Here is a 25019-nt window from a genome sequence, read left to right as displayed (position 1 = left end):
TAAAAAGCTTTTAAAAAGGGGGGCGGAGAAGTCAATATAATGCTTAGTTTAAAGCAATCAATTCATCAATAGATTGCTGGTCGATTTAATAGAATGCAGTAGGGGGTTTTGGCACTTTGATGTATCCACGTCCTCCTCATCCTATTAACGCGACTTCATGTAAGCACAATCTGGACAAAATACGCACTACTACAAACCCGATGTATTCCAAGAGGATACAGAAGAAAGTGTTTGTACTTTGGTGTGGCAACGGCTATATTCGCTAAGACTGTTGGCCGCTTTTACGTTATAGCATGACATGCTTTTGGGGGAGGAAATTGTCAATATTTCCCCTTGCCTCGATTTTTAAGTCCATCCCCCAAAAAAAGTTCCATCCATCCATTTTCTACCGCTTGTCCCTTTTTGGGGTTACGAGGGGTGCTGGAGCCTATCTCAGCTGCATTCGGGCGAAAGGCGGTGTCAGGGCGTGGACTGTGATGCGGTTTGTTTACCCGAGGTGCAAAGCGTTTGGAGCGGACACGGCGGGAAGCTAAAGACATCTTTAATTATCATTAACTCAAAAAAGCAACAAACGTTAGGCGCTCACTGAGAAGGTTCAAAACTTGGCTATCAAAACAAAAACGATGGACATAAAACAAAAACTTGCACTATGGCACGAATGACGAAAAACGTACTTGGAACGAGAAAGGAAAATGGATTATCGGCATGGATAACAAGGGTGTGTCGAGGGTGAGTAGAAGGTGATGTCGCCAGGCTGACTGCCTGGCAACGACAGGCTTAAATAGTGCAGTGGTGCTTGAAAACAGGTGCGTGACATGACAGGTGAAAACTAATTGGTAGGCCTGGAAACAAAAAATAAACCAGGGTGCGCAAAAACAGGAACTCAAAAGCAAAATAGAACATAACTAAACAGAACATGATCACAAAAACATGACAGGCGGGATATTTAACCCTGGACAAGTCGCCAGCTCATCACAGGGCCAACACAGATAGACAGACAACATTCTAATTGTTAGAAAGCCCACTATTTAATATATTTTTAGTCATTGTTTCATTTTTTTTTTTTTCCAAATAGTTCAAGAAAGACCACTACAAATGAGCAATATTTTGCACTGTTATACAATTTAATAAATCAGAAACTGATGACAAAGTGCTGTATTTTACTTCTTTATCTCTTTTATTCAACCAAAAATGCTTCGCTCTGATTAGGGGGTACTTGAATTAAAAAAAAATTCACAGGGGGTACATCACTGAAAAAAGGTTGAGAACCACTGCTGTTAGGGACAAGCGGTAGAAAATGGATGGATGGATGGATACAGCAGGCCCTATCTACAAGGTGTGACACAAAAATGACAGCACAACAAACAGAGATTGGACAACAAAAAGTGCAACTACAGTTAGGTAAGCTCAAGCGTTTTTGAACATCTCCTCCATTAAAGGCCTACTGAAAGCCACTACTAGCGACCACGCAGTCTGATAGTTTATATATCAATGATGAAATATTAACATTGCAACACATGCCAATACGACCGCTTTAGTTTACTAAATTACAATTTTAAATTTCCCGCGGAGTTTCTTGTTGAAAACGTCGTATGATGACGCGTGTTTGTGAGGTTATTGGTTGGAGGGGACATTTTAGCCCAGCACCACTTACGGCTAAAAGTAGTCTCTTTTCATCGCATAATTACACAGTATTTTGGACATCTGTGTTGCTGAATCTTTTGCAATTTGTTCAATTAATAATGGAGACATCAAAGAAGAATGCTGTTGGTGGAAAGCGGTGGATTGCAGCTGCCTTTAGCACCGAGACACAGCCGGTGTTTCTTTGTTTGTTGTGAAGCTTTAACACAGAGCGGTCAAGCAAACATGTTTCTCTACGTCAACCAGCAAGTTTTTGGATGGGAAAATTGTGATATTAAGTCAACTCTTACCGGAGACTTGAGTGGATTACGTGACCTTATCCTGCAGCTCAAAAAGGCAGCTGTGGGGCGGCATAGCTCAGTTGGTAGAGCGGCCGTGCCAGCAACTTGAGGGTTGCAGGTTCGATTCCCGCTTCCGCCATCCTAGTCACTGCCGTTGTGTCCTTGGGCAAGACACTTTACCCACCTGCTCCCGGTGCCACCCACACTGCTTTAAATGTAACTTAGATATTGGGTTTCACTATGTAAAGCGCTTTGAGTCACTCGAGAAAAGCGCTATATAAATATAATTCACTTCACTTCTTGGCTCGTCGGCTTCTCTCAGAGACACTGGCGTTCACCGCAGCCATCCGACTTTCAGGTATGACTATAATCTCACTAAAATACTATTAAGACAAGGGATTTTCCAGAATTATCCTAGTTAATGTGTCTAATTACATCTGAAACTCTGCCACTGCCGCCGCCTTTTCTTTTCTTTTTCTTTTTGTTTTTAGTGCTTCACTCTAACTTTCCTCACCCTTTCGTCATAGTTATCGTCAACGACCTTTTTTTTCTGACTAAAACGAGACAATAACTAAATAAAAAAGAATTTTCGTGGACTAAGACGATGACGAGGTGTATCGACATATTCGTCAACGAATAAAAACGAGACGAAAATGTCTGCCAGAGGCGAGATCCAATTGGAACTCATTTCGTTAGGAAGAGGCGGGAGGAGTTGGGGAGAGAACCAATCAGAGCGACCTGGTGAGGAAGTTACGTAAATGTAGTTTGCGTTTGAGACTGCAGAAGACAATATGTCAACGCCGGGGAGGAAGAGGAGAGAGGAAATATGGGGACATTTTATATTTGACCTCAAACATAACAAGACGCAGTGTAAGAAATGCAGTGCCAGGATTACGGAGAAAAACACAACAAACTTGAAGCGACATTTACAGTCCAATCACCCCGAAATCCACACCCAGGTCAGCATTTCCCACAACATACAACTCACTCCACGTTATCCCGTTTATTACACGGCTTACTCCTGAAATACTACATTTCAGACATGATTTTCATCAAAATACGACTTGTATCTGTGATTTTTCCGCTGTTTTGCTTTGACTTTCAGAAATTGAAGGGAAAGTTTACATATTACCCTTTAGTCGACTAAATCTACTGTAGTTTTCGTACATATTTATGATATTTAGTCAACTAAAACTAGACTAAAACTAAAACAATTTAAATAACTAAATTATGACTAAAACTAAATTACATTTTAGTCAAAAGACTATGACTAAAACTAAATCAAATTTTGCTGTCAAAATTAACACTGGCTCCCGCGACCCCAAAAGGGAGAAGCGGTACAAAATGGATGGGTGGATGTACATTTACAACGACTAAAGACCTACAATGGCTCAAGGTCACTATAGCTGCTTGTAGAAGGAGGTAACAAATTGAGTCACATTGTTCAAATGTTGGGGCTTCACGGTGGCAGAGGGGTTAGTGCGTCTGCCTCACAATACGAAGGTCCTGCAGTCCTGGGTTCAAATCCAGGCTCGGGATCTTTCTGTGTGGAGTTTGCATGTTCTCCCCGTGACTGCGTGGGTTCCCTCCGGGTACTCCGGCTTCCTCCCACCTCCAAAGACATGCACCTGGGGATAGGTTGATTGGCAACACTAAATGGTCCCTAGTGTGTGAATGTTGTCTGTCTATCTGTGTTGGCCCTGTGATGAGGTGGCGACTTGTCCAGGGTGTACCCCGCCTTCCGCCCGATTGTAGCTGAGATAGGCGCCCGTGACCCCAAAAGGGAATAAGCGGGGGGATGAAAATGGATGGATGGATGTTCAAATGTTGAACTGCAGTGGGAAGTTCATCATCTGAGACAAGTTTCCTCAAAAGGCAATTGTTGCGGGATTTAATACATCACACAAAGTTGCCGCGCGTCTCCTGTATTTGTCTGATTGCTCCATGTTGATGTTTCAAAGCCTACACAGCAACATCCTGCTTGGCTGGGCTCTGTGTAAAAGGCCCAGATGAATACATGCCAGAGACGTGTGGCATTTCAGCGTGAAAGAAGCTAGTGATACCATTCAACTGCTACTGACTGAGCGCAGTCTGGATTGGCAACACACACACACACACACACACACACACACACACACACACACACTTGTGCAGAAGCTTCCCCTCCTGTTGATCTCTGCTTGGCAGCTGGAACTGCAGCTGAGAAGCCTGATCAATAGTGCACACTGAAGCTATTCTCACCCAGGATAAACACAAGCATGCATGCACATTATCCTGCTGCTGATGATTGTACTCCATTGTTTACATCACGGTGTAGACATTCCTGCTATTGTCTCCATTGTAAAGCACCTATTGGAGTCATCATCTATAAAAGCAAAGATGTAAATCTTGCATGCATCAACAATTATGTCAAGACTCTCATCACTTAATGAAATTAGCCAAGCTGTCTTTTTTTTGATCGTTTGTGTTACAAATGTGCATCAACGGTCTGCATTCTCTCTTGTTTATTCCAATTACAAACCCCGTTTCCATATGAGTTGTGAAATTGTGTTGGACGTAAATATAAACGGAATACAATGATTTGCAAATCCATTTCAACCCATATTCAGTTGAATATGCTACAAAGACAACATATTCGATGTTCAAACTCATAAACTTTTTTTTTTTTTTGCAAATAATAATTAACTTAGAATTTCCTGGCTGCAACACGTGCCAAAGTAGTTGGGAAAGGGCATGTTCACCACTGTGTTACATCACCTTTTCTTTTAACAACACTCAATAAACCTTTGGGAACTGAGGAGAGACATTTTTAAAGCTTTTCAGCTGGAATTCTTTCCCATTCTTGTTTTATGTACAGCTTAAGATGTTCAAAAGTCCGGGGTCTCCGTTGTGGTATTTTAGGCTTCATAATGCGCCACACATTATCAATGGGAGACAAGTCTGGACTCCATTCCGTCAGTCTACCCCAGGGCAGCTGTGGCTACTGATGCAGCTTACCACCACCAGGTGTGAATGAATGTTGAGTCCCACTACACTGTGAGTGCTTTGAGTGTTTAGAAAAGCGCGATATAAATCTAAGTTTTTAGTTTTTATTTATTTATTTTTTTACAGGCAAGCCAGTCTACTACCTGCACTCTTTTACTATGAAGCCACGCTGTTGTAACAAGTGACTTGGCATTGTCTTGCTGAAATAAGCAGGGGCGTCCATGATAACGTTGCTTGGATGACAACATATGTTGCTCCAAAAGCTGTATATATCTTTCAGCATTAATGGTGCCTTCACAGATGTGTAAGTTACCCATGCCTTGGGCACTAATACACCCCCATACCATCACACATGCTGGCTTTTCAACTTTGCACCTAGAACAGTCCTGATGGTTATTTTCCACTTTGTTCTGGAGGACAACACGTCCTCTGTTTCCAAATATAATTTGAAATATCGACTCGTCAGACCACAGAACACTTTTCCACTTTGCATCAGTCCATCTTAGCTTTCTCGGGCCCAGAGAAGCCGGCTGCGTCCCTGGGTATCGTTGATAAATGGCTTTGGCTTTGCATAGTAGAGTTTTAACTTGCACTTACAGATGTAGCGACCAACTGTAGTTACTGACAGTGGTTTTATGAAGTGTTCCTGAGCCCATGTGGTGATATCCTTTACACACTGATGTCGGTTTTTGATGCAGTACCGCCTGAGAGAACGAAGGTCCGTTATAACATCGCTTACGTGCAGTGATTTCTCCAGATTCTTTGAACGTTTTCATGGTATTACGGACTGTTGATGGTAAAATCCCTAAATTCCTTGCAATAGCCCGTTGAGAAATGTTGTTTTTAAACTGTTTGACAATTTGCTCACACATTTGTTCACAAAATGGTGACCTTCTCCCCGTCTTTGTTTGTGAATGACTGAGCATTTCACAGAAGCTGTTTTTATACCCAATCATGGCACCCACCTGTTCCTAATTAGCCTGCACACCTGTGGGATGTTCCATATACGTGTTTGATGAGCATTCCTCAACTTTATCAGTATTTATTGCCACCTTTCCCAACTACTTTGTCACGTGTTGCTGGCATCAAATCCTAAAGTTAATGATTATTTGCATTAAAAAAAATGTTTATGAGTTTGAACATCAAATATGTTGTCTTTGTAGCATATTCAACTGAATATGGGTTGAAAAGGATTTGCAAATCATTGTATTCTGTTTATATTTACATCTAACACAATTTCCCAACTCATATGGAAATGGGGTTCGTACATCTCTACGAACTTGGCTCTCATTTTGACCCTTGACCTTGTGTCGTTACGCCTATTCCACAAGCAGCTAAACGTGCTAATCTGGTTGAACTGCTCCTGCTGCATTTCTTCTTAAAAATTTTAAATCAGCCCTCATTAAGAATTTACCTCCAGTTGGTAAAAAAAAGAGCCAGGGAGACACGGGAAGACGTTTTATCTGCTTTTTTCTTTTTTTTTTAAAGACACGTTTGACCGTCTTGGTGGTGACATTGAATTGTGGAGTTCAGACGGACGCTTCTTGGCCATAAATAAGTTGAAGAGCTTCCTTGTGCTAAGTGGTTCATGAATATTTAACACGGAAAGGAAGTGTGTTTATTTTTACGTTTTTAAGAGTGATTCAGTCCTCATTGTTTGCTGGAAAAAAAAAGCGGATATTTAACCCTGGCCTTAACCTTGCTGTGCTGCAGTCCCCCTGTGTTGATTGTCTAAACATGCTTTTATTCTGGCGGGCTCTCACCTGAAGACTCCCATCAATCCCACACACCCTGGCCTGCATGCATCCACCCCCTCCCGCTCCCGCCCCCCATCGCCATCCGGCCGTCTCCCTTCCTCCTTGCCTGCCAGCGCCAACATTCTTTATCTGCCTGCTTGTCCCATTATCTCGGCCTCATCCCTATTATTCCTGCAAATAACAACAAACTGTGCAAACGCCTCTGACAATGGCATTATTACTTTTTTCTTTTTTTTTGTCCGCCCCGTCTCTCTTCCTCCGAGCCATGCCGCCCTATAAATAAGCTCCCGCCTCTCCCTTCTCCATCCCGCTCTGCCTCCTACTCGCACACATATACATACTGCCAAACAGCATCATAAATCAAGGGATGGGAGGAGGGGGGGGTGGCGATGGGGGGTGATGCACACACATTTGAACACATATCGTCTCTGACATCTTGCCTGCATACTGTATGTAACAGCTTTTCCTACACAGCGCCGAGAGCATGAAGCCCAACATCTCCAGCATGCACAGGCTCCTTGCAGCATCACTTCTGCAGGACACCCCGACAACACACTCCATCCGTGCCCCAGACCCCTCCCCCTACTTTTTTTTTCAATTTGCGAGCAAGAGAATCGGGGCTTACTCAGTCTCCTGGAGCCGATGCATCCCATGGTGTATTCACAAAGGCCCTTGATACCAGCATGGAAGAGTTAGCCAGACGTCGTGCATTCTCCCTCTTCCTCCTGCGACTCTCTCTTCCTCTTCGCTATGTTTTTTTTTTTTTTTTTTCTGCGCTTGCCCGGCCACTCGTCCTCCCTCCCTTACTCTCTCTCTCTCTCTCTTGCCATCCGTCGCTCTCTCTCCGGTGCAGTGTCTTACATCCAGTTGGTAAGTCACTACGCCCGCCAGGCAATAGATGACTAAATAAAGACGCCAGGCGTTATTCACGCTGTCGATATCGACGCCGACGTCCGGTTTCAACTCTCTAATTTGCTGCAGTCATGACATTTATTCAAAGTCCATGACTCACTGAGAAAGAGTCAGTCTAAAACAAGAATTAGATGGACTGTGTGCGTATAGTAGGTTGCCACGAGGATCAATGGCACAGTGGCCGGCTGCCATTGTTGTAGATATCTCTGCACTGCTGGAGTATTGTTGAGCTAAAATGGGGGATCCTCTCCCTCTCTTTCTCTCTTGTCTCCCTTTCCTGTGTGCGCCCAGCCTGACAATGCACAGCAGCTGTTTCCCCGCGCCTCATGCATACACCTCTACAAATCCTAGGGAACGAAACCTAAAAAAAGGAAAAAGGTTTCCTTACATCCCCCTTTGATCTCTCTCTCGCTCTCCGTATTGATCATCTCTTCCTTTTCTGCACACACTGACAAACATCTTTAGGTATTCCTTAGCGTGACTCCTAAAACTTCCTACACTATCTCGCACAATCCAATCCACTTTATTTATAGAGCACATTTAAAAAAAAAACAATAGAAGTCGGAATGTCTTATTGTGGCGGTCCGCTCCCTGTATGATCAGTGTCAGAACTTGGTCCGCATTGCCGGCAGTAAGTCGAACACATTTCCAGTGAGGGTTGGACTCCGCCAAGGCTGTCCTTTGTCACCCATTCTGTTCATAACTTTTATGGACAGAATTTCTAGGCGCAGCCAAGGCGTTGAGGGGTTCCGGTTTGGTGGCCACGGGATTAGGTCTCTGCTTTTTGCCGATGATGTGGTCCTGATGGCTTCATCTGACCGGGATCTTCAGCTCCCACTGGATCGGTTCGCAGCCGAGTGTGAAGCGACCGGAATGAGAATCAGCACCTCCATGTCCGTGTCCATGGTTCTCGCCCGGAAAAAGGTGGAGTGCCATCTCCGGGTTGGGGAGGAGACCCTGCCCCAAGTGGAGGAGTTCAAGTACCTAGGAGTCTTGTTCACGAGTGGGGGAAGAGTGGATCGTGAGATCGACAGGCGGATCGGTGCGGCGTCTTCAGTAATGCGGACGTTGTATCGATCCGTTGTGGTGAAGAAGGAGCTGAGCCGGAAGGCAAAGCTCTCAATTTACCGGTCGATCTACGTTCCCATCCTCACCTATGGTCATGAGCTTTGGGTTATGACCGAAAGGATAAGATCACGGGTACAAGCGGCCGAAATGAGTTTCCTCCACCGGGTGGCGAGGCTCTCCCTTAGAGATAGGGTGAGAAGCTCTGCCATCCGGGAGGAACTCAAAGTAAAGCCGCTGCTCCTTCACATCGAGAGGAGCCAGATGAGGTGGTTCGGGCATCTGGTCAGGATGCCACCCGAACGCCTCCCTAGGCAGGTGTTTAGGGCACGTCCAGCTGGTAGGAGGCCACGGGGAAGACCCAGGACACGTTGGGAAGACTATGTCTCCCGGCTGGCCTGGGAACGCCTCGGGATCCCCCGGGAAGAGCTAGACGAAGTGGCTGGGGAGAGGGAAGTCTGGGCTTCCCTGCTTAGGCTGCTGCCCCCGCGACCCGACCTCGGATAAGCGGAAGATGATGGATGGATGGATGGACAATAGAAGTTTCACAAAGTGCTGCACAGAAGTTAAGACATACAGTCGTGGTTAAAAGTTGACATACTGTGGGGCAAAAAAGTATTTAGTCAGCCAGCGATTGTGCAAGTTCTCCCACTTCAAATGATGACAGAGGTCTGTCATTTTCATCATAGGTACACTTCAACTGTGAGAGACAGAATGTGGGGAAAAAAATCCAGGAATTCACATTGTAGGAATTTTAAAGAATTTTTGGGTAAATTATGGTGGAAAATAAGAATTTGGTCAACCATTCAAAGCTCTAACTCTGTCAAACTCTAGCCTGTGTAATTTCATTTGGCCCTTGAGGCAATATCAAATTAACAATAAAGCTGGCCCGCCGCTGTAACACCGCATTCACCACTAATACTCACACTCGTCAACCCTCCCGATTTTCCTGGGAGACTCCCGAAGTTCAGTGCCCCTCCCGAATTTCTCCCGATTTCCACCCGGACAATACTATTGGGGGCGGGCCGTAAAAGCACTGCCTTTGGCGTTCTCTACATGTCGCCACGTCCGCTTTTTCTCCATACAAACAGCGTGCCGGCCCACTCACATAATATATGCGGCTCACACACACACAAGTGTATGCAAGGCATACTTGGTCAACAGCCATACAGGTCACACTGAGGGTGGCCGTATAAACAACTTTAACACTGTTACAAATATATGCCACACTGTGAACCCACAGCAAACAAGAATGACAAACACATTTCGGGAGAACATCCGCACTGTAACACAACATAAACACAACCGAATAAATACCCAGAACCCCTTGCATCACTAACTCTTCCGGGTTGCTACAATATACACGCCCGCTACCACCACACCCCGCCCCAACTCAAACCCACCGCCGAAAAGAGGCATTCAATTTGTATTTTTATTTTATTTGATATGCCATTGATATTTTTTTATTATTATTATTTAAAACTCGATTTTGCATTTCACTATAAAGTTATATTAGCCTTGCTTGGTCAATATTCAATGCAAAACTTGTTTGGGTCCTTATTAAAGGGTTAATTTGTTCAACCTTGGCCCGCGGCTTTGTTCAGTTTTTAAATTTTGGCCCACTCTGTATTTGAGTTTGACACCCCTGGTCTAACTGATGGAAGGAGGTTTTGGCTCAAAATCTCACGATACATGGCCCCATTCATTCTTTCCTTAACACGGATCAATCGTCCTGTCCCCTTAGCAGAAAAACAGCCCCAAAGCATGATGTTTCCACCCCCATGCTTCACAGTAGGTGTGGTGTTCTTGGGATGCAACTCAGTATTCTTCTTCCTGTCTCTCACAGTTGAAGTGTACCTATGATGAAAATTACAGACCTCTGTCATCATTTGAAGTGGGAGAACTTGCACAATCGCCGGCTGACTAAATACTTATTTGCCCCACTGTATATTTGTAAAGGACATAATGTCATGGCTGTCTTGAGTTACCAATACTTTCTATAACTCTTATTATCAGGACTAGGACTAGGACTTGGATTGTTTTCCCGACGCAAAGGAAAATTGGCACGAGCCAGACGTGAATGTAAGTACATGTTTATTTTTAAACACTATAACTAACAAAAAGGCAAACAAATGGCGCGCACAATGGCGGAGAACAAACTTGACTACTGACAACAAAAACTAGAACCAAGGCATGAAACACAAAACTCAATAATTGTGACCTAAAAAAAACAAAAACTTACGTGGCATGGACATAATGATAATAACAGCAATGGCATGGCATGAAGGCAGTATGAAAAGACGCCAAGCTGACTTCCTGGCAACTTCCGGTTTAAATAATAGACATGATGATTACAAACAGGTGTGAGACATGAGGACAGGGGCGTGACATGAGGGCAAGGTGAAAACTAATGATTTGCTATGGAAAAAAGAAAAACAAGGAAGTGCAGGAACAAGAACTGAACGTCCAAAAAACACAACCAAACATGACCAAAAAAAAACATGAACCCATAGACGTGACACTTATGTTTTCATGATAGAGTGATGGAGCACGTACTTGTTGGTCACAAAAAACATTCATGAAGTTTGGTGTCAGGGTCAAATACTATGAGACATTATATAGACACAGAAACAGAGAATAGAAGACAAACCAATCAATCAATGTTTATTTATATAGCCCCAAATCACAAATGTCTCAAAGGACTGCACAAATCATTACGACTACAACATCCTCGGAAGAACCCACAAAAGGGCAAGGAAAACTCACACCCAGTGGGCAGGGAGAATTCACATCCAGTGGGACGCCAGTGACAATGCTGACTATGAGAAACCTTGGAGAGGACCTCAGATGTGGGCAACCCCCCCCCTCTAGGGGACCGAAAGCAATGGATGTCGAGCGGGTCTAACATGATACTGTGAAAGTTCAATCCATAGTGGCTCCAAGACAGCAGTGAGAGTCCCGTCCACAGGAAACCATCTCAAGCGGATCAGCAGCGTAGAGATGTCCCCAACCGATACAGGCGAGCGGTCCATCCTGGGTCCCGACGAGCGGTCCATCCTGGGTCTCGACTCTGGACAGTCAGTACTTCATCCATGGTCATCGGACCGGACCCCCTCCACAAGGGAGGGGGGGACATAGGAGAAAGAAAAGAAGCGGCAGATCAACTGGTCTAAAAAAACAGTGATGGCTTTTCTCGTACGAGGAGAGTGACATGGAGAAAGTTTGTCAGTTACAGGCTCCAATTCACTCCGACCTTTCTCACACTCCCCTCGCCTTTTATTTCATTCGGGAGGCCCTGCATCACACACACACACACACACACACACACACACACACACACACAGGTGTACTAAGGGAGGAGGGGGATTTACAGCTGTGTTGGAAACATATCACATGCAAATTTAAAAAGATACAGTAACTTCCTGTGTTGCTCTGTCTCATCTGGAAACTCCTCTTTGAGGTTGGCAGGTCAACCTAAGTTCAATCTAACGGCAAGTTTCATTTCTCTTCAGCTTGTCTAACACAATAAAAATCATATTTGAATAAAAATGAGAACTTTTTTACAATTAATCAAACATTTGGTTATTTTACAAATTTATTATGGGTCTACTGAAAATGTGAGCAAATCTGCTGGGTGAAAAGTATACATACAGCATTGTTAATATTTGCTTACATGTCTCTTGGCAGGTTTCATTGCAATAAGGTGCTTGTGGTAGCCATCCACAAGCTTCTGGTTGAATTTTTGACCACTCTTCTGGACAAAAGTGGTGCAATTCAGCTAAATTTGCTGGTTTTCTGACATGGACTTGTTTCTTCAGCATTGTCCAAACGTTTAGGTCAGGACTTTGGGAAGGCCATTCTAAAACCCTATTTCTAGCCTGATTTAGCCAGTCTTGTTAAAAGGAAACAACAAGTTGGTAAAAATGCCCCTGTGCCAACTTTTTTGCAATGTGTTGATGCCAATAAGTTCTAAGTTAATGATTATTTGCAAAAAAAAAAATGACGTTTCTAACATTAAATATCTTGTCTTTGCTGTCAAGATCGGGGGTGCAGCTTGCTGCGTGGTTGTTCTCCCGGGATGCAAAAGGGACGGCGCCGAAAGACGGCGTGAAGGTAGGTGTCAAAGTTAGTTTGTGACGAACCCCAAGATGCAGAGACGGATGCAGGCATTGAACAGGAAAACATGATTTAATTTAAAACACTAAGACAAAAACAAACAAAGGGTACAAACTAAAAGCGCGCACATGAGTGGATAACAACCAAAAAGAGCTAGCATGGGAACTAGAAAATAAACGGAACTTAGCGTGGAAGCTAGCGGGTCTCGAGAAGGAAACAGAAGTCGTACATGAAATATGAAAAGAAACTTGGAAGCAGGGAACAAAAGGCTGTAAGCTAAAAATCAAATAAAACTTACTGCATTGCTGCATTGACAAAACACGACACGACAGGTAGCAACGGCATGCTAGACATCAACATGACAATAATCCAGCACTGACTGGAAGACAAAGCAGGTACAAATAGGAGCGGGCTGATTGACACCAGGTGTGGCTTGGTGCCTATCAGCCGCATCTGAGGGGAAACAAAGCACTCAGAGAAACAAACAGGAAGCTGAACCAAAATAAGAGTGCTGACAGGAACCAAGGAAAGGAAATACTAAACACACAGAGGAAAAACTAAAACACAAACAAACTGTCAGTGGCAAGCCTGACAGTGGGATTTGATTTATTAACATAAATCTCCCAGCTACCAACAACATAGGCAGAGAACAAAAAGTCATGCGTGCCTAACACACATGAAGCTAAGATTTAAACAGAAGCGATGGCATGGAACAAGAAAACTTAACTTGGTCAGAACGTGACGCTAACATTGAAACCAGAACGAGTGATCAACAAAGGTAGACATAAATAGTCGTCTCTTGATTAGACACAGGTGTGTCCCAAACAACACAGGCAGGTGAGAATCATAAGTAACCATGGTAACTAAAAAAAACTCACAGATGCACAAACAAGAACAAAAGGAGTCCAAAACTAACAGAAAACACAAAAACATGACCCGCACCACGGATCATGACATTTGCAGTCTACTCAATTGAATATAAGATGAAAAGGACTTGCAAATCATTGTATTTTGTTTTTATTTAGGAATTACACAACGTGCCAACTTCACTGGTATTGGGTGTTGTACAAGACACTGAAGGTGACTCGACACACAGCCAGTATTGTCTGGCAACACTGTTAGGTGTCGCCAGGCAGGAACCCAAGATGCAAAGCAGACAGGTTGCAAAAAATGTGATAGTTTGTTCCACAGGGGCAGACGAGGCAAATTGGCAAAGAGGAACAACAGAAAGCGACGCACAATGCTTGAAAAGATACAAAGGCGAAAAAAAGATGGGAATAAATAGCAAAAAGTCAAATGACAAAGCGATATAGATAAAGACAACGTGGCGCAAAACCTGATAAAAGGTCCAACAGAAGACTAGTAACAAAACAAGGGACGACGAGGGAGCAAGAAGTGAGGATTAACAAGACATTTAATAATACAAAAACCTGAAGAGCAACAACAGATGTCCAATTTTGATTTTTTTTGTCAAAACGATCTTTTTATGTACCGTATTTTTCGGAGTATAAGTCGCCCCGGAGTATAAGTCGCACCTGCCAAAAATGCATAATAAAAAAGAAAAAAAACAGATTAGATTAGATAGTACTTTATTTACTCCTTCAGGAAAATTAAAATTTTCAGCACAATCCCATTTAAGATCAGACAAACATTACAGGGAGACAGAACAGGATTGCTGACGGGTCTGCCGGCTTCCAGCGCCCCTTACAAAAGGGGTGTGAGTACAAGTCGCATTTTTGGGGGAAATTTGTTTGATAAAACCCAACACCAAGAATAGACATTTGAAAGGCAATTTAAAATAAATAAAGAATAGTGAACAACAGGCTGAATAAGTGTAAGTTATATGAGGCATAAATAAGCAACTGCTATGTTAACCTAACATATTATGGTAAGAGTCATTCAAATAACTATAACATCTAGAACATGCTATACCTTTACCAAACTATCTCTCACTCCTAATTGCTAAATCCCATGAAATCTTATACGTCTAGTCTCTTAAGTAAATGAGCTAAATAATATTATTTGATATTTTACGGTAATGTGTTAATAATTTCACACATAAGTCGCTCCTGAGTATAAGTCGCACCCCTGGCCAAACTGAAAAAAACTGCGACTTATAGTCCAAAAAATACGGTAGTGTTTCACATTACAAAAACAATGTGAACGCAAACTGACCTCCATGCAGACATGACGTCATGACTTCACACGTGCTGCAGTGTTTACGGAATTAAACATGGCTCCAATTGTAGTAGGTCTTAGTCCTGCCACATTTGGGGAAATTTTAAGGATGTTTCGCAATCAAAGTCAACATTTTCTGAACCGGATTATTGGGCGTAGAATTTTTTATTTTAATATTTTTAAACGATAGGTTGATTGGCAACACTAAATTGGCCCTAGTGTGTGAATGTGAGTGTGAACGTTGTCTATCTGTGTTGGCCCTGCGATGAGGTGGCGACTTGTCCAGGGTGTACCCCGCCTTCCGCCCGATTGTAGCTGAGATAGGCGCCAGCGCCCCCCGCGACCCCAAAAGGGAATAAGCGGTAGAAAATGGATGGATGGATGGATGTTTATTGAATTGTTATGATCAGGGGTCCCCAAACTACGGCCCGCGGGCCAGATTCGGCCCGCCAGCGTTCAAAATTCGGCCCGAGGGAAGTCCCAAGTTTATAAAATATATAAACAATTATTTTTGATAATTTTTTTAAATCTGTCCTTTCTAATTCATTTTCTACTGCTTGTTACTCTGTGTCTCCTAGCCGCTCAGGCAAATCATATTGTCTAAAAATGCATTTTTCCATCGATGGAGTGCGCACTTGATGTCATGTTTTCAGTCACTTAGTGCGCGAGAAATATGGATGTATGTATGTGTATATTTGTATATATATATATATATATATATATATATATTAGGGCTGTGAATCTTTGGGTGTCCCACGATTCGATTCAATATCGATTGTTGGGGTCACGATTTTTTCGATTCAATTCTATTCTCGATTCAAAAACGATATTTTTCTTCCGATTCAAAACGATTCTGTATTCATTCAATACATAGATTTCAGCAGGATCTACCCCAGTCTGCTGACATGCTAGCAGAGTAGTAGATTTTTTTTTTAAGCTTTTATAATTGTAAAGGACAATGTTTTATCAACTGATTGCAATAATGTAAATTTGTTTTAACTATTAAACAAACCAAAAATATGACTTATTTTATCTTTGTGAAAACATTGGACACAGTGTGTTGTCCAGCTTATGAGATGCCATGCAAGTGTAAGCCACTGTGACACTATTGTTTTTTATTATTTTTATAAATGTCTAATGATAATGTCAATGAGGGATTTTTAATCACTGCTATGCTGAAATTATAATTAATATTGATACTGTTGTTGATAATATTCATTTTGTTTCACTACTTTTGGTTTGTTCTGTGTGGTGTTTGTGTCTCCTCTCAATTGCTCTGTTTATTGCAGTTCTGAGTGTTGCTGGGTCAGGTTTGGTGTTGGAATTGGATTGCATTGTTATGGTATTGCTGTGTAGTGGTTTGTTGGATTGATTAAAAAAATGTTTTTTTCATTTTTTAAAAAATCCCCCCCCCTAAAAAATCGATTTTTTAAAAATGAGAATCGTTTCTGAATCGCACAACGCATTCAATTTGATTCGTATTCGAATCGATTTTTTCCCACACCCCTAATATATATACAGCCCGGCTTCCGGCCAAATTATTTTAACCCAATGCGGCCCCCGTGTCATTAAGTTTGGGGACCACTGGTTATTATAAATGGGTTATACTTGTATAGCACTTTCAGCGCTTTGACACTATTTCCACTTTCACCCTTTCACACACACATTCACACAATGATGGCGGGAGCTATTAAGCACGACCCATCAGGAGCAAGGACACAACGGACTTGTAGAAGCCCGGAGGGGAAATGATCGGACTCATGTGTGTCCGATCTCATCAGGCCCAGTGAGGTCGACAAAACAACGGCCCAAAACACAATAAAAATGGAAGAACTACAAAAATCCCAACATAACCAACACTAGTGAATGTGATAGTACAGTCATGCTCTCCGACTGCACGAGTGCTGGCGAGCTGTGGTTCATTAAGTGGAAACATGAATATCAGCATGTACTGCACGAGTGCTGGCGAGCCGTGGTTCGTTAAGTGGAAACATGAATATCAGCATGTACTGCATGAGTGCTGGCGAGCTGTGGTTCGTTAAGTGGAAACATGAATATCAGCATGTACTGCACGAGTGCTGGCGAGCTGTGGTTCGTTAAGTGGAAACATGAATATCAGCATGTACTGCACGAGTGCTGGCGAGCTGTGGTTCGTTAAGTGGAAACATGAATATCAGCATGTACTGCACGAGTGCTGGCGAGCTGTGGTTCATTAAGTGGAAACATGAATATCAGCATGTACTGCATGAGTGCTGGCGAGCTGTGGTTCATTAAGTGGAAACATGAATATCAGCATGTACTGCATGAGTGCTGGCGAGCTGTGGTTCGTTAAGTGGAAACATGAATATCAGCATGTACTGCATGAGTGCTGTCGAGCTGTGGTTCGTTAGGTGGAAACATGAATATCAGCATGTACTGCACGAGTGCTGGCGAGCTGTGGTTCGTTAAGTGGAAACATGAATATCAGCATGTACTGCATGAGTGCTGGCGAGCTGTGGTTCGTTAAGTGGAAACATGAATATCAGCATGTACTGCATGAGTGCTGGCGAGCTGTGGTTCGTTAAGTGGAAACATGAATATCAGCATGTACTGCATGAGTGCTGGCGAGCTGTGGTTCGTTAAGTGGAAACATGAATATCAGCATGTACTGTACGAGTGCTGGCGAGCTGTTGTTCATTAAGTGGAAACATGAATATCAGCATGTACTGTACGAGTGCTGGCGAGCTGTTGTTCATTAAGTGGAAACATGAATATCAGCATGTACTGCACGAGTGCTGGCGAGCTGTGGTTCATTAAGTGGAAACATGAATATCAGCATGTACTGCACGAGTGCTGGCGAGCTGTGGTTTGTTAAGTGGAAACATGAATATCAGCATGTACTGCACGAGTGCTGGCGAGCTGTGGTTCGTTAAGTGGAAACATGAATATCAGCATGTACTGCATGAGTGCTGGCGAGCTGTGGTTCATTAAGTGGAAACATGAATATATTGTGAAGCAGAGCATGATCCCCTCGCTATCCGACATAAGGAGCCAGAGCACACCCACAAGACGGCAAATGCCTTACTGAGGAAGGTGAAGAAGTGACCCAGTTTGTCTCCTCCAGACCTGAACCCAATTGACCACCCGCGGGGCATTCTCAAACGGGTGTAGGGCTGGTGAAGGAGCCACTAATGATGTCATTAGCATCAACAGCATGTGCAGCCCGGATGAATTCCATGGCCAAGAGGGTTAAGGCAGTGCTTAATAGCAATGGTGCTCACACACAACTATTTAGTTCACTGTGAAGATTATTCACTTGTGTTGACAGCTATTTGGATGATAATGTCTATCTGTTGACTCGTGATTCTTCAATACTCTACAAGTTTAAACATACAAGTACCATAGAGCGCATAGGATTATAAGGTGCACTGCCGAGGACCTGGTCTGGTCAGGTCTATTTTCATGTACAAGGCGCACCGGATTATAAGGTGCATTAAAGGAGTCATGTTTTTCTTTTTAAATGGAAAACACTACATAACGTGATGGTGTTTTCTGGGTCAAAATGTTGCATAGATTATGTTTTACAGACCATCTTCAAGCCGCTTTCTGACAGTCGCTTCAGGAAGTGCCGTTTTGTGGGCGGTCTTATTTACGTGGCTCACCTTCCACAGCGTCTTCTCCCCGTCATCTTTGTTGTAGCGGTGTAGCGTGCAAGGACGGGAGTGGAAAAAGTGTCAAAAGATAGAGTTAACTGTCTTAATGACATTCCGATTTTACCTAAATCAATAACGAAGTAGCATCTCCTCATATGTGGCTCACCGGTGCAATAAAAACGCCGGAAATGTGTCCCGTGACACACTTATCATTTCACCATGTACCAAATAAAATAGCTCCAAGGACAACCAAAATTATTTCGTACATTAAGCGTATTGGGTTATAAAAAATGCACTGTCGAGTTTTGAGAAAATGAAAGGATTTTAAGTGCGCCTTATAGTCCGAAAAATACGGTATGCTGATCATCACAACGCCCAAAATATGGTGCGACTTCTTACCTTACCAAAGTCGTACAAAAACATTTTGAGAGATATTTGATCGCTGTGTGTATTGTTCATATTTTCAATGGAACATATACATTTTTAGTTTTGTTTACTTCAGTCACATTGCAGCCTACACGTACCTCGTATGTGTGACTGCCATCTACTGGTCACACTTATCATTTCACCATGTACCGAATAAAATAGCTTTAAGGACAACCAAAATTATTTCGTACATTAAGCGTATTGGGTTATAAAAAATGCACTGTCGAGTTTTGAGAAAATGAAAGGATTTTAAGTGCGCCCTATAGTCTGGAAAATACGGTATGCTGATCATCAGAACGCCCAAAATATGGTGCGACTTCTTACCTTACCAAAGTCGTACAAAAACCTTTTGACAGATATTTGATCGCCGTGTGTAATGTTCATATTTTCAATTGAACATATACATTTTTAGTTTTGTTTACTTCAGTCACATTGCAGTGTGCTCGTACCTCTTATGTGTGACTGCCATCTACTGGTCACACTTATCATTTCACCATGTACCAAATAAAATAGCTCCAAGGACAACCAAAATTATTTCGTACATTAAGCGTACCGGGTTCTAAAAAAATGCACTGTCGAGTTTTTAGAAAATGAAAGGATTTTAAGTGCGCCCTATAGTCCGAAAAATACGGTATGCTGATCATTAGAACGCCCAAAATATGGTGCAACTTCTTACCTTACCAAAGTCGTACAAAAACATTTTGAGAGATATTTGATCGCCGTGTGTAATTTTCATATTTTCAATTGAACATATACATTTTTAGTTTTGTTTACTTCAGTCACATTGCAGCCTACACGTACCTCTTATGTGTGACTGCCATCTACTGGTCACACTTATCATTTCACCATGTACCAAATAAAATAGCTCCAAGGACGACCAAAATTATTTCGTACATTAAGCGTATTGGGTTATAAAAAATGCACTGTCGAGTTTTGAGAAAATGAAAGGATTTTAAGTGTGCCTTATAGTCTGAAAAATACGGTATGCTGATCATCACAACGCCCAAAATATGGTGCGGCTTCATAGCTTACCAAAGTCGTACAAAAACATTTTGAGAGATATTTGATCGCCGTGTGTAATGTTCATATTTTCAATGGAACATATACATTTTTAGTTTTGTTTACTTCAGTCACATTGCAGTGTGCTCGTACCTCTTATGTGTGACTGCCATCTACTGGTCACACTTATCATTTCACCATGTACCAAATAAAATAGCTTTAAGGACAACCAAAATTATTTCGTACATTAAGCGTACCGGGTTATAAAAAATGCACTGTCGAGTTTTGAGAAAATGAAAGGATTTTAAGTGCGCCTTATAGTCCAAAAAATACGGTATGCTGATCATCACAACGCCCAAAATATGGTGCGACTTCTTACCTTACCAAAGTCGTACAAAAACCTTTTGAGAGATATTTGATCGCCGTGTGTAATGTTCATATTTTCAATTGAACATATACATTTTTAGTTTTGTTTACTTCAGTCACATTGCAGTCTACACGTACCTCTTATGTGTGACTGCCATCTACTGGTCACACTTATCATTTCACCATGTACCAAATAAAATAGCTCCAAGGACGACCAAAATTATTTCGTTCATTAAGCGTACCGGGTTATAAAAAATGCACTGTCGAGTTTTGAGAAAATTAAAGGATTTTAAGTGCGCCTTATAGTCGTAAAAATACGGTATGTTTAAGTTTAGTTTCTGCAATATTGTCCCTTTATGGTACAATGTTCAGCCAAATGTGTCTTCTGCATTGACTGTAAGCCAGCCTCTGCAGGAGCAGTGCAGCGCAACCATCTTGCAGCGCCTAAGGACTGCAGATGGGAGATGGGATTTGCCTTCCTGGCTCTAGCAAACGTAGAGTAAGTGTGTGTTCTTGTGCAGAGAAGGACAACACAGGCACAGTCTGGACAGTGAGAAGGAGACGTGTGCGGAGGAGGGCTACATGTGTGTGTGGTCACTCGCATTTTGTGGACTTGGTGGCGAGTGAAGAAAGGAGACAAGCGGGGCAGATGGAGGGAGGACACTTGAGTTGCAAGAGAGAGGTGTGGAGACTGTGTGTGTGTGTGTGTGTGTGTGTGCGTGTGTGTGTGTGTGTGTGACTCCCACGACAGAGTGGACAAAGCAATAAGTCAATAAAAGAATTGTTCATTGGCCTTGTATTCCCAAGGCAGTCAATCAGTTGCAACTGAACTTTTATGATCGTCTTAGAAGCATCTAATCCGAGGAGGCTTCATCAGATCTTGCTCACGGTCTTATATGAGACAACTCTCGTCTGAGAGGATGGTGCAGGATCCAAAGAGTTTATCCTCTAAGAGTGGTATCGTTCTGTGGAGTTTGCATGTTCTCCTTGTCCTCCCGTAGTTTCTTTCCTCCCACATTCCAAAAACATATTTGTGAAAGGGAACAGACGTTTTTTTTTTTTTGTCAATTATGCCCACAGTATGTGAGACAAGAAGACACATCTTTCTCTTTTTAGTGTGTTCTGAATAGTTAAAAACTGCTAAAAACTGCTATAAATGCTACCATGAATTGATTAACGTGGACCCCGACATAAACAAGCTGAAAAACTTATTGGGGTGTTACCATTTAGTGGTCAATTGTACGGAATATGTACTGAACTCTGCAATCTACTAATAAAAGTATCAATCAATCAATAAACTTAAAAAATAAATAAATATAAGGCGGTGGTCGGCAACCCACGGCTCTCTTTAGTGCCGCCCTAGTGGCGCCCTGGAGCATTTTTAAAAAAGGTTTGAAAATGGGAGAAAGGTGGGGGAAAATATTTGTTTAGTTTTAGTATGTTTTTTTGGTTTGAGGACAAACATGACAGATCCTGCGGTGAGGGAAGTCTTGTCTTGTTTTTTTCTGTCTTGTGATTTGCATATTCCATCCATTTCCTACCGCTTATTCCCTTTGGGGTCGCTGGTGCCTATCTCAGCTAAAATCGGGCGGTAGGCGGCGTACACCCTGGACAAGTCGCCACCTCATCGCAGTGATTTGCATTTTCCATCCATTTTCTACCGCTTATTCCCTTTTTGGGGGCGCTGGCGCCTATCTCAGCTACAACCGGGCGGAAGGCGGGTTACACCCTGGACAAGTCGCCACCTCATGGCAGGGCCAACACAGATAGACAGACGACATTCACACACTAGGGCCAATTTAGTGTTGCCAATCAACCTATCCCCAGGTGCATGTCTTTGGAAGTGGGAGGAAGCCGGAGTACCCGGAGGGAACCCACGCAGTCACGGGGAGAACATGCAAACTCCACACAGAAAGATCCCGAGCCTGGGATTGAACGTAGGACTGCAGGACCTTCGTATTGTGAGGCAGACGCACTAACCCCTCTGCCACCGTGAAGCCCTGATTTGCATATTTTATTTTGAAAAGCAACTCCTCTTGTTGCAGATCACGGGCCCTTCCTCTTGTGTCACCAGTCTGACGTCACCCCTGACCCTTGATTGTTTCCACCTGTTTCCCATTACCATCATGTTCCATTTAAGCTCCTGCCTCCCCTTGTCCTGTGCCAGATCGTCTCGAGCTTTCGTGTCAGTCTAGCGTCCAAGTCCATGTCCATGTTTGTATCCATGCCTTGCTTCTTCCCACGTTTACTTCTTTGGAACAAAGAATCTCTTGCTGTAATATCTCCTGTTGTTGATTTTTTTTTTTCATTCTGTGTTGATCTGGAAATAGTTGCTTCGGCATTTTGTGGGTGTGGCTTCAAACGGAGATGTTGACATGCAGTTTCAAGCACTCCTTATTCTATAGCGGGTGACTTTTCAAATGATGCTACAAATTAGCAGTGCTGGTACTTTTTCTAGCAACGCTTTTGCCGCATAATTGTTGAACATATTCCTGCTTGAAGCCAAACCACCGCCAGACGATGCAGCCCGTGCTGTTTTTCTTGGGAATTATTCCTTCCTCATCCATTTGTCACCAGATTCGCACCTTCTCTCTCTTGTATTACCATTCGCAACGCACCGTTAGCATCACAGCTAATGTTACCCATGTAGCTACCTCCCTGCTCGGGGAGGGCGTGTGACGTTGCACAGGAGACTGTGATGCGGGGTTTGTTCTCACAGGAATGCAGATCGGGCTACGGACACAGCGTGCAGGTAGGAAATGATTTATTTAAGAAATAAATTATACAGGAACAAACAAAAATGTGCTCATAGCATTGAAGGCAAAACTAAAGGGACTAGCGTTGGAGCTAGCAAGTAAATAGCCTAGCGTGGAAGCCAGCAGGTTCAGAGCAAGAAACACAAGTCGTCATGTGTAGCAAAAGCAACTTAGGAAGCCAGGTGGGGTGAGGCCAGGGCATGGACTAAATACCCCTCTGATTAGTGCCCGGGCAACAGGTGCGCGTCCCGAACATTGACCAGAGGCAGGTGAATGTAATCTGCCGTCATGGCAACTGAGACACACAAACTCTAAAGGTGCTGAAAACACAAGTGAACCGAAAACGTTAATAAACTATGATCGGGCCGCGGATCATAACCGAAACATATGTAAGGAGGTGCGCTTGATTAAGTCTCTGTGAGAAGGAGAGATAAGAAAGAGTGGGAAACGCCTGTAGTGTAATGCCCGCAGCTAAAAGCAACTGCGTGAGAACATAGACTCGAATATCTATACTCGAATATATGGTCATTTTCTATATCGGACAGAGACAAACCTGCGATATATTGAGTATATCGATATATCGCCCAGCCCTAACTGTAACGTTAATTTGTTTGCGGCTCTAGACAGATTTTTATTTTAAATTTTTTGCCCAATATGGCTCTTTCAACAATTTGGGTTACAGGCCCCTGCACTGCATATACCTTCACTAAAGACACTTCTAACTGCTGCTTTGACCCAAGGTCATCTCCATATTTATACTGTTGACTGTCAATCAGAATGTGCAATAATGTTATGTTTGTCCGGCTTGACCTCGACAGTTTGTTTGTGTTTTAGTTTTTCCTCTGTGTGTGTTTAGTATTCCCTGTCTTTAGTTCCTGTCAGTGCTCTTATTTTGTCTGTTTCCTGTTTTTTTTCCACTGCGGCTGATTGGCACCTGGCCACACCTGGTGTCAATCAGCCCGCTTCTATTTGTACCTGCTTTTGTCCTCCAGTCAGGGCTGGATTATCGTCGCTCTTGTGGTTGCTACCTGTCATGTCGTGTCGTATCGTGTCCATGCAGCGTTGCAGTAAGCTATATTTGATAGTGGTTGGTAGCTTATTGTCTTTTGTTCCCTACTTCCAAATTTGTTTTCATATTATAAGTATGACTTCTGTTTCTTGTTCGATACCTGCTAGCTTCCACGCTGGCCTTGTTGTTTGTTATCCGCCTCGTGCGGGCTTTTTGTTGTACCCTTTGTTTGTTTTTGTCTTTAAATTAAATCATGTTTTCCTGCAAAATGCCTCCCTCCTTCTCTGCATCTTGGGGTTTGTTTACAACAATTTCTGACAATGTTACTTACCGTGCCTTGTATATAACATTTTCATTTTTACTTTTTAATTTTTAGCTAAGTATCGTGTGACTTGTTGAAGGGTGGACTAGCAAAGTAAGATTTTCCCTGTCTGTTTAATCGTGCCTATGACGATAAAACAATCTTGAATCTTGTGTGTTTTCACATTTTTCCTTTGTTAAAGGGAGCACGAGCCAGGAGTCAACTTCCCTCCCACACACTGCCTTGCCGGCACGCATGTTGGCGCACCTGTGACAGCGTGCTGATCCATGTCATGGACTATCAATGCGACGCAAGGTCAGCCACAGAGCGAAGACATTCTTGACACTAATCTAGACCGTGATTCATGGGCCGCACACAAAGCGAGAGGCTCGCCTCCCCGCCATGTTTGTGGTGCACACAACTCTTCCCTCGCGCATGTTTACATAATGCTGCTAACAAAGCGTGTACGCTAGACGTGAGGCACGCGACACTCCGATGACTTCTATCATGTTTCTAACAGCTCGTCTTCTTATCAATGTTGCGCTGATGATGATGCCGCTGCACGGGATTTAAATACAGACGTTCCTGTTTGATT

At 43.0% G+C, this 25019-nt stretch overlaps 1 protein-coding gene across 8 annotated transcripts in view; it reads right to left on the bottom strand.

The window, feature by feature from the left end:
- fam131bb (family with sequence similarity 131 member Bb) overlaps positions 1 to 7957 on the bottom strand; it is a 95273-nt gene extending 87316 nt beyond the window's left edge. For 2 of the 8 annotated variants that reach the window (XM_061914930.1, XM_061914936.1), the window contains exon 1: positions 7290 to 7957. In XM_061914930.1, coding sequence (XP_061770914.1) covers positions 7290 to 7317 — 28 coding nt within the window. In that variant the 5' untranslated portion in view covers positions 7318 to 7957. The remainder of the gene's footprint in view (positions 1 to 7289) is intronic. The other 6 variants (XM_061914934.1, XM_061914935.1, XM_061914928.1 and 3 more) reach the window with 4 other exon arrangements.
- Positions 7958 to 25019: the final 17062 nt, after the last annotated feature.

Source organism: Nerophis ophidion, linkage group LG11 (genome assembly GCF_033978795.1).
Source record: "Nerophis ophidion isolate RoL-2023_Sa linkage group LG11, RoL_Noph_v1.0, whole genome shotgun sequence".
In the NCBI taxonomy this organism is placed as follows: Eukaryota; Metazoa; Chordata; class Actinopteri; order Syngnathiformes; family Syngnathidae; genus Nerophis; species Nerophis ophidion.
The sequence above is the reverse complement of the archived record's forward strand: the minus strand, read 5'-3'. Positions and strand labels throughout refer to the sequence as shown.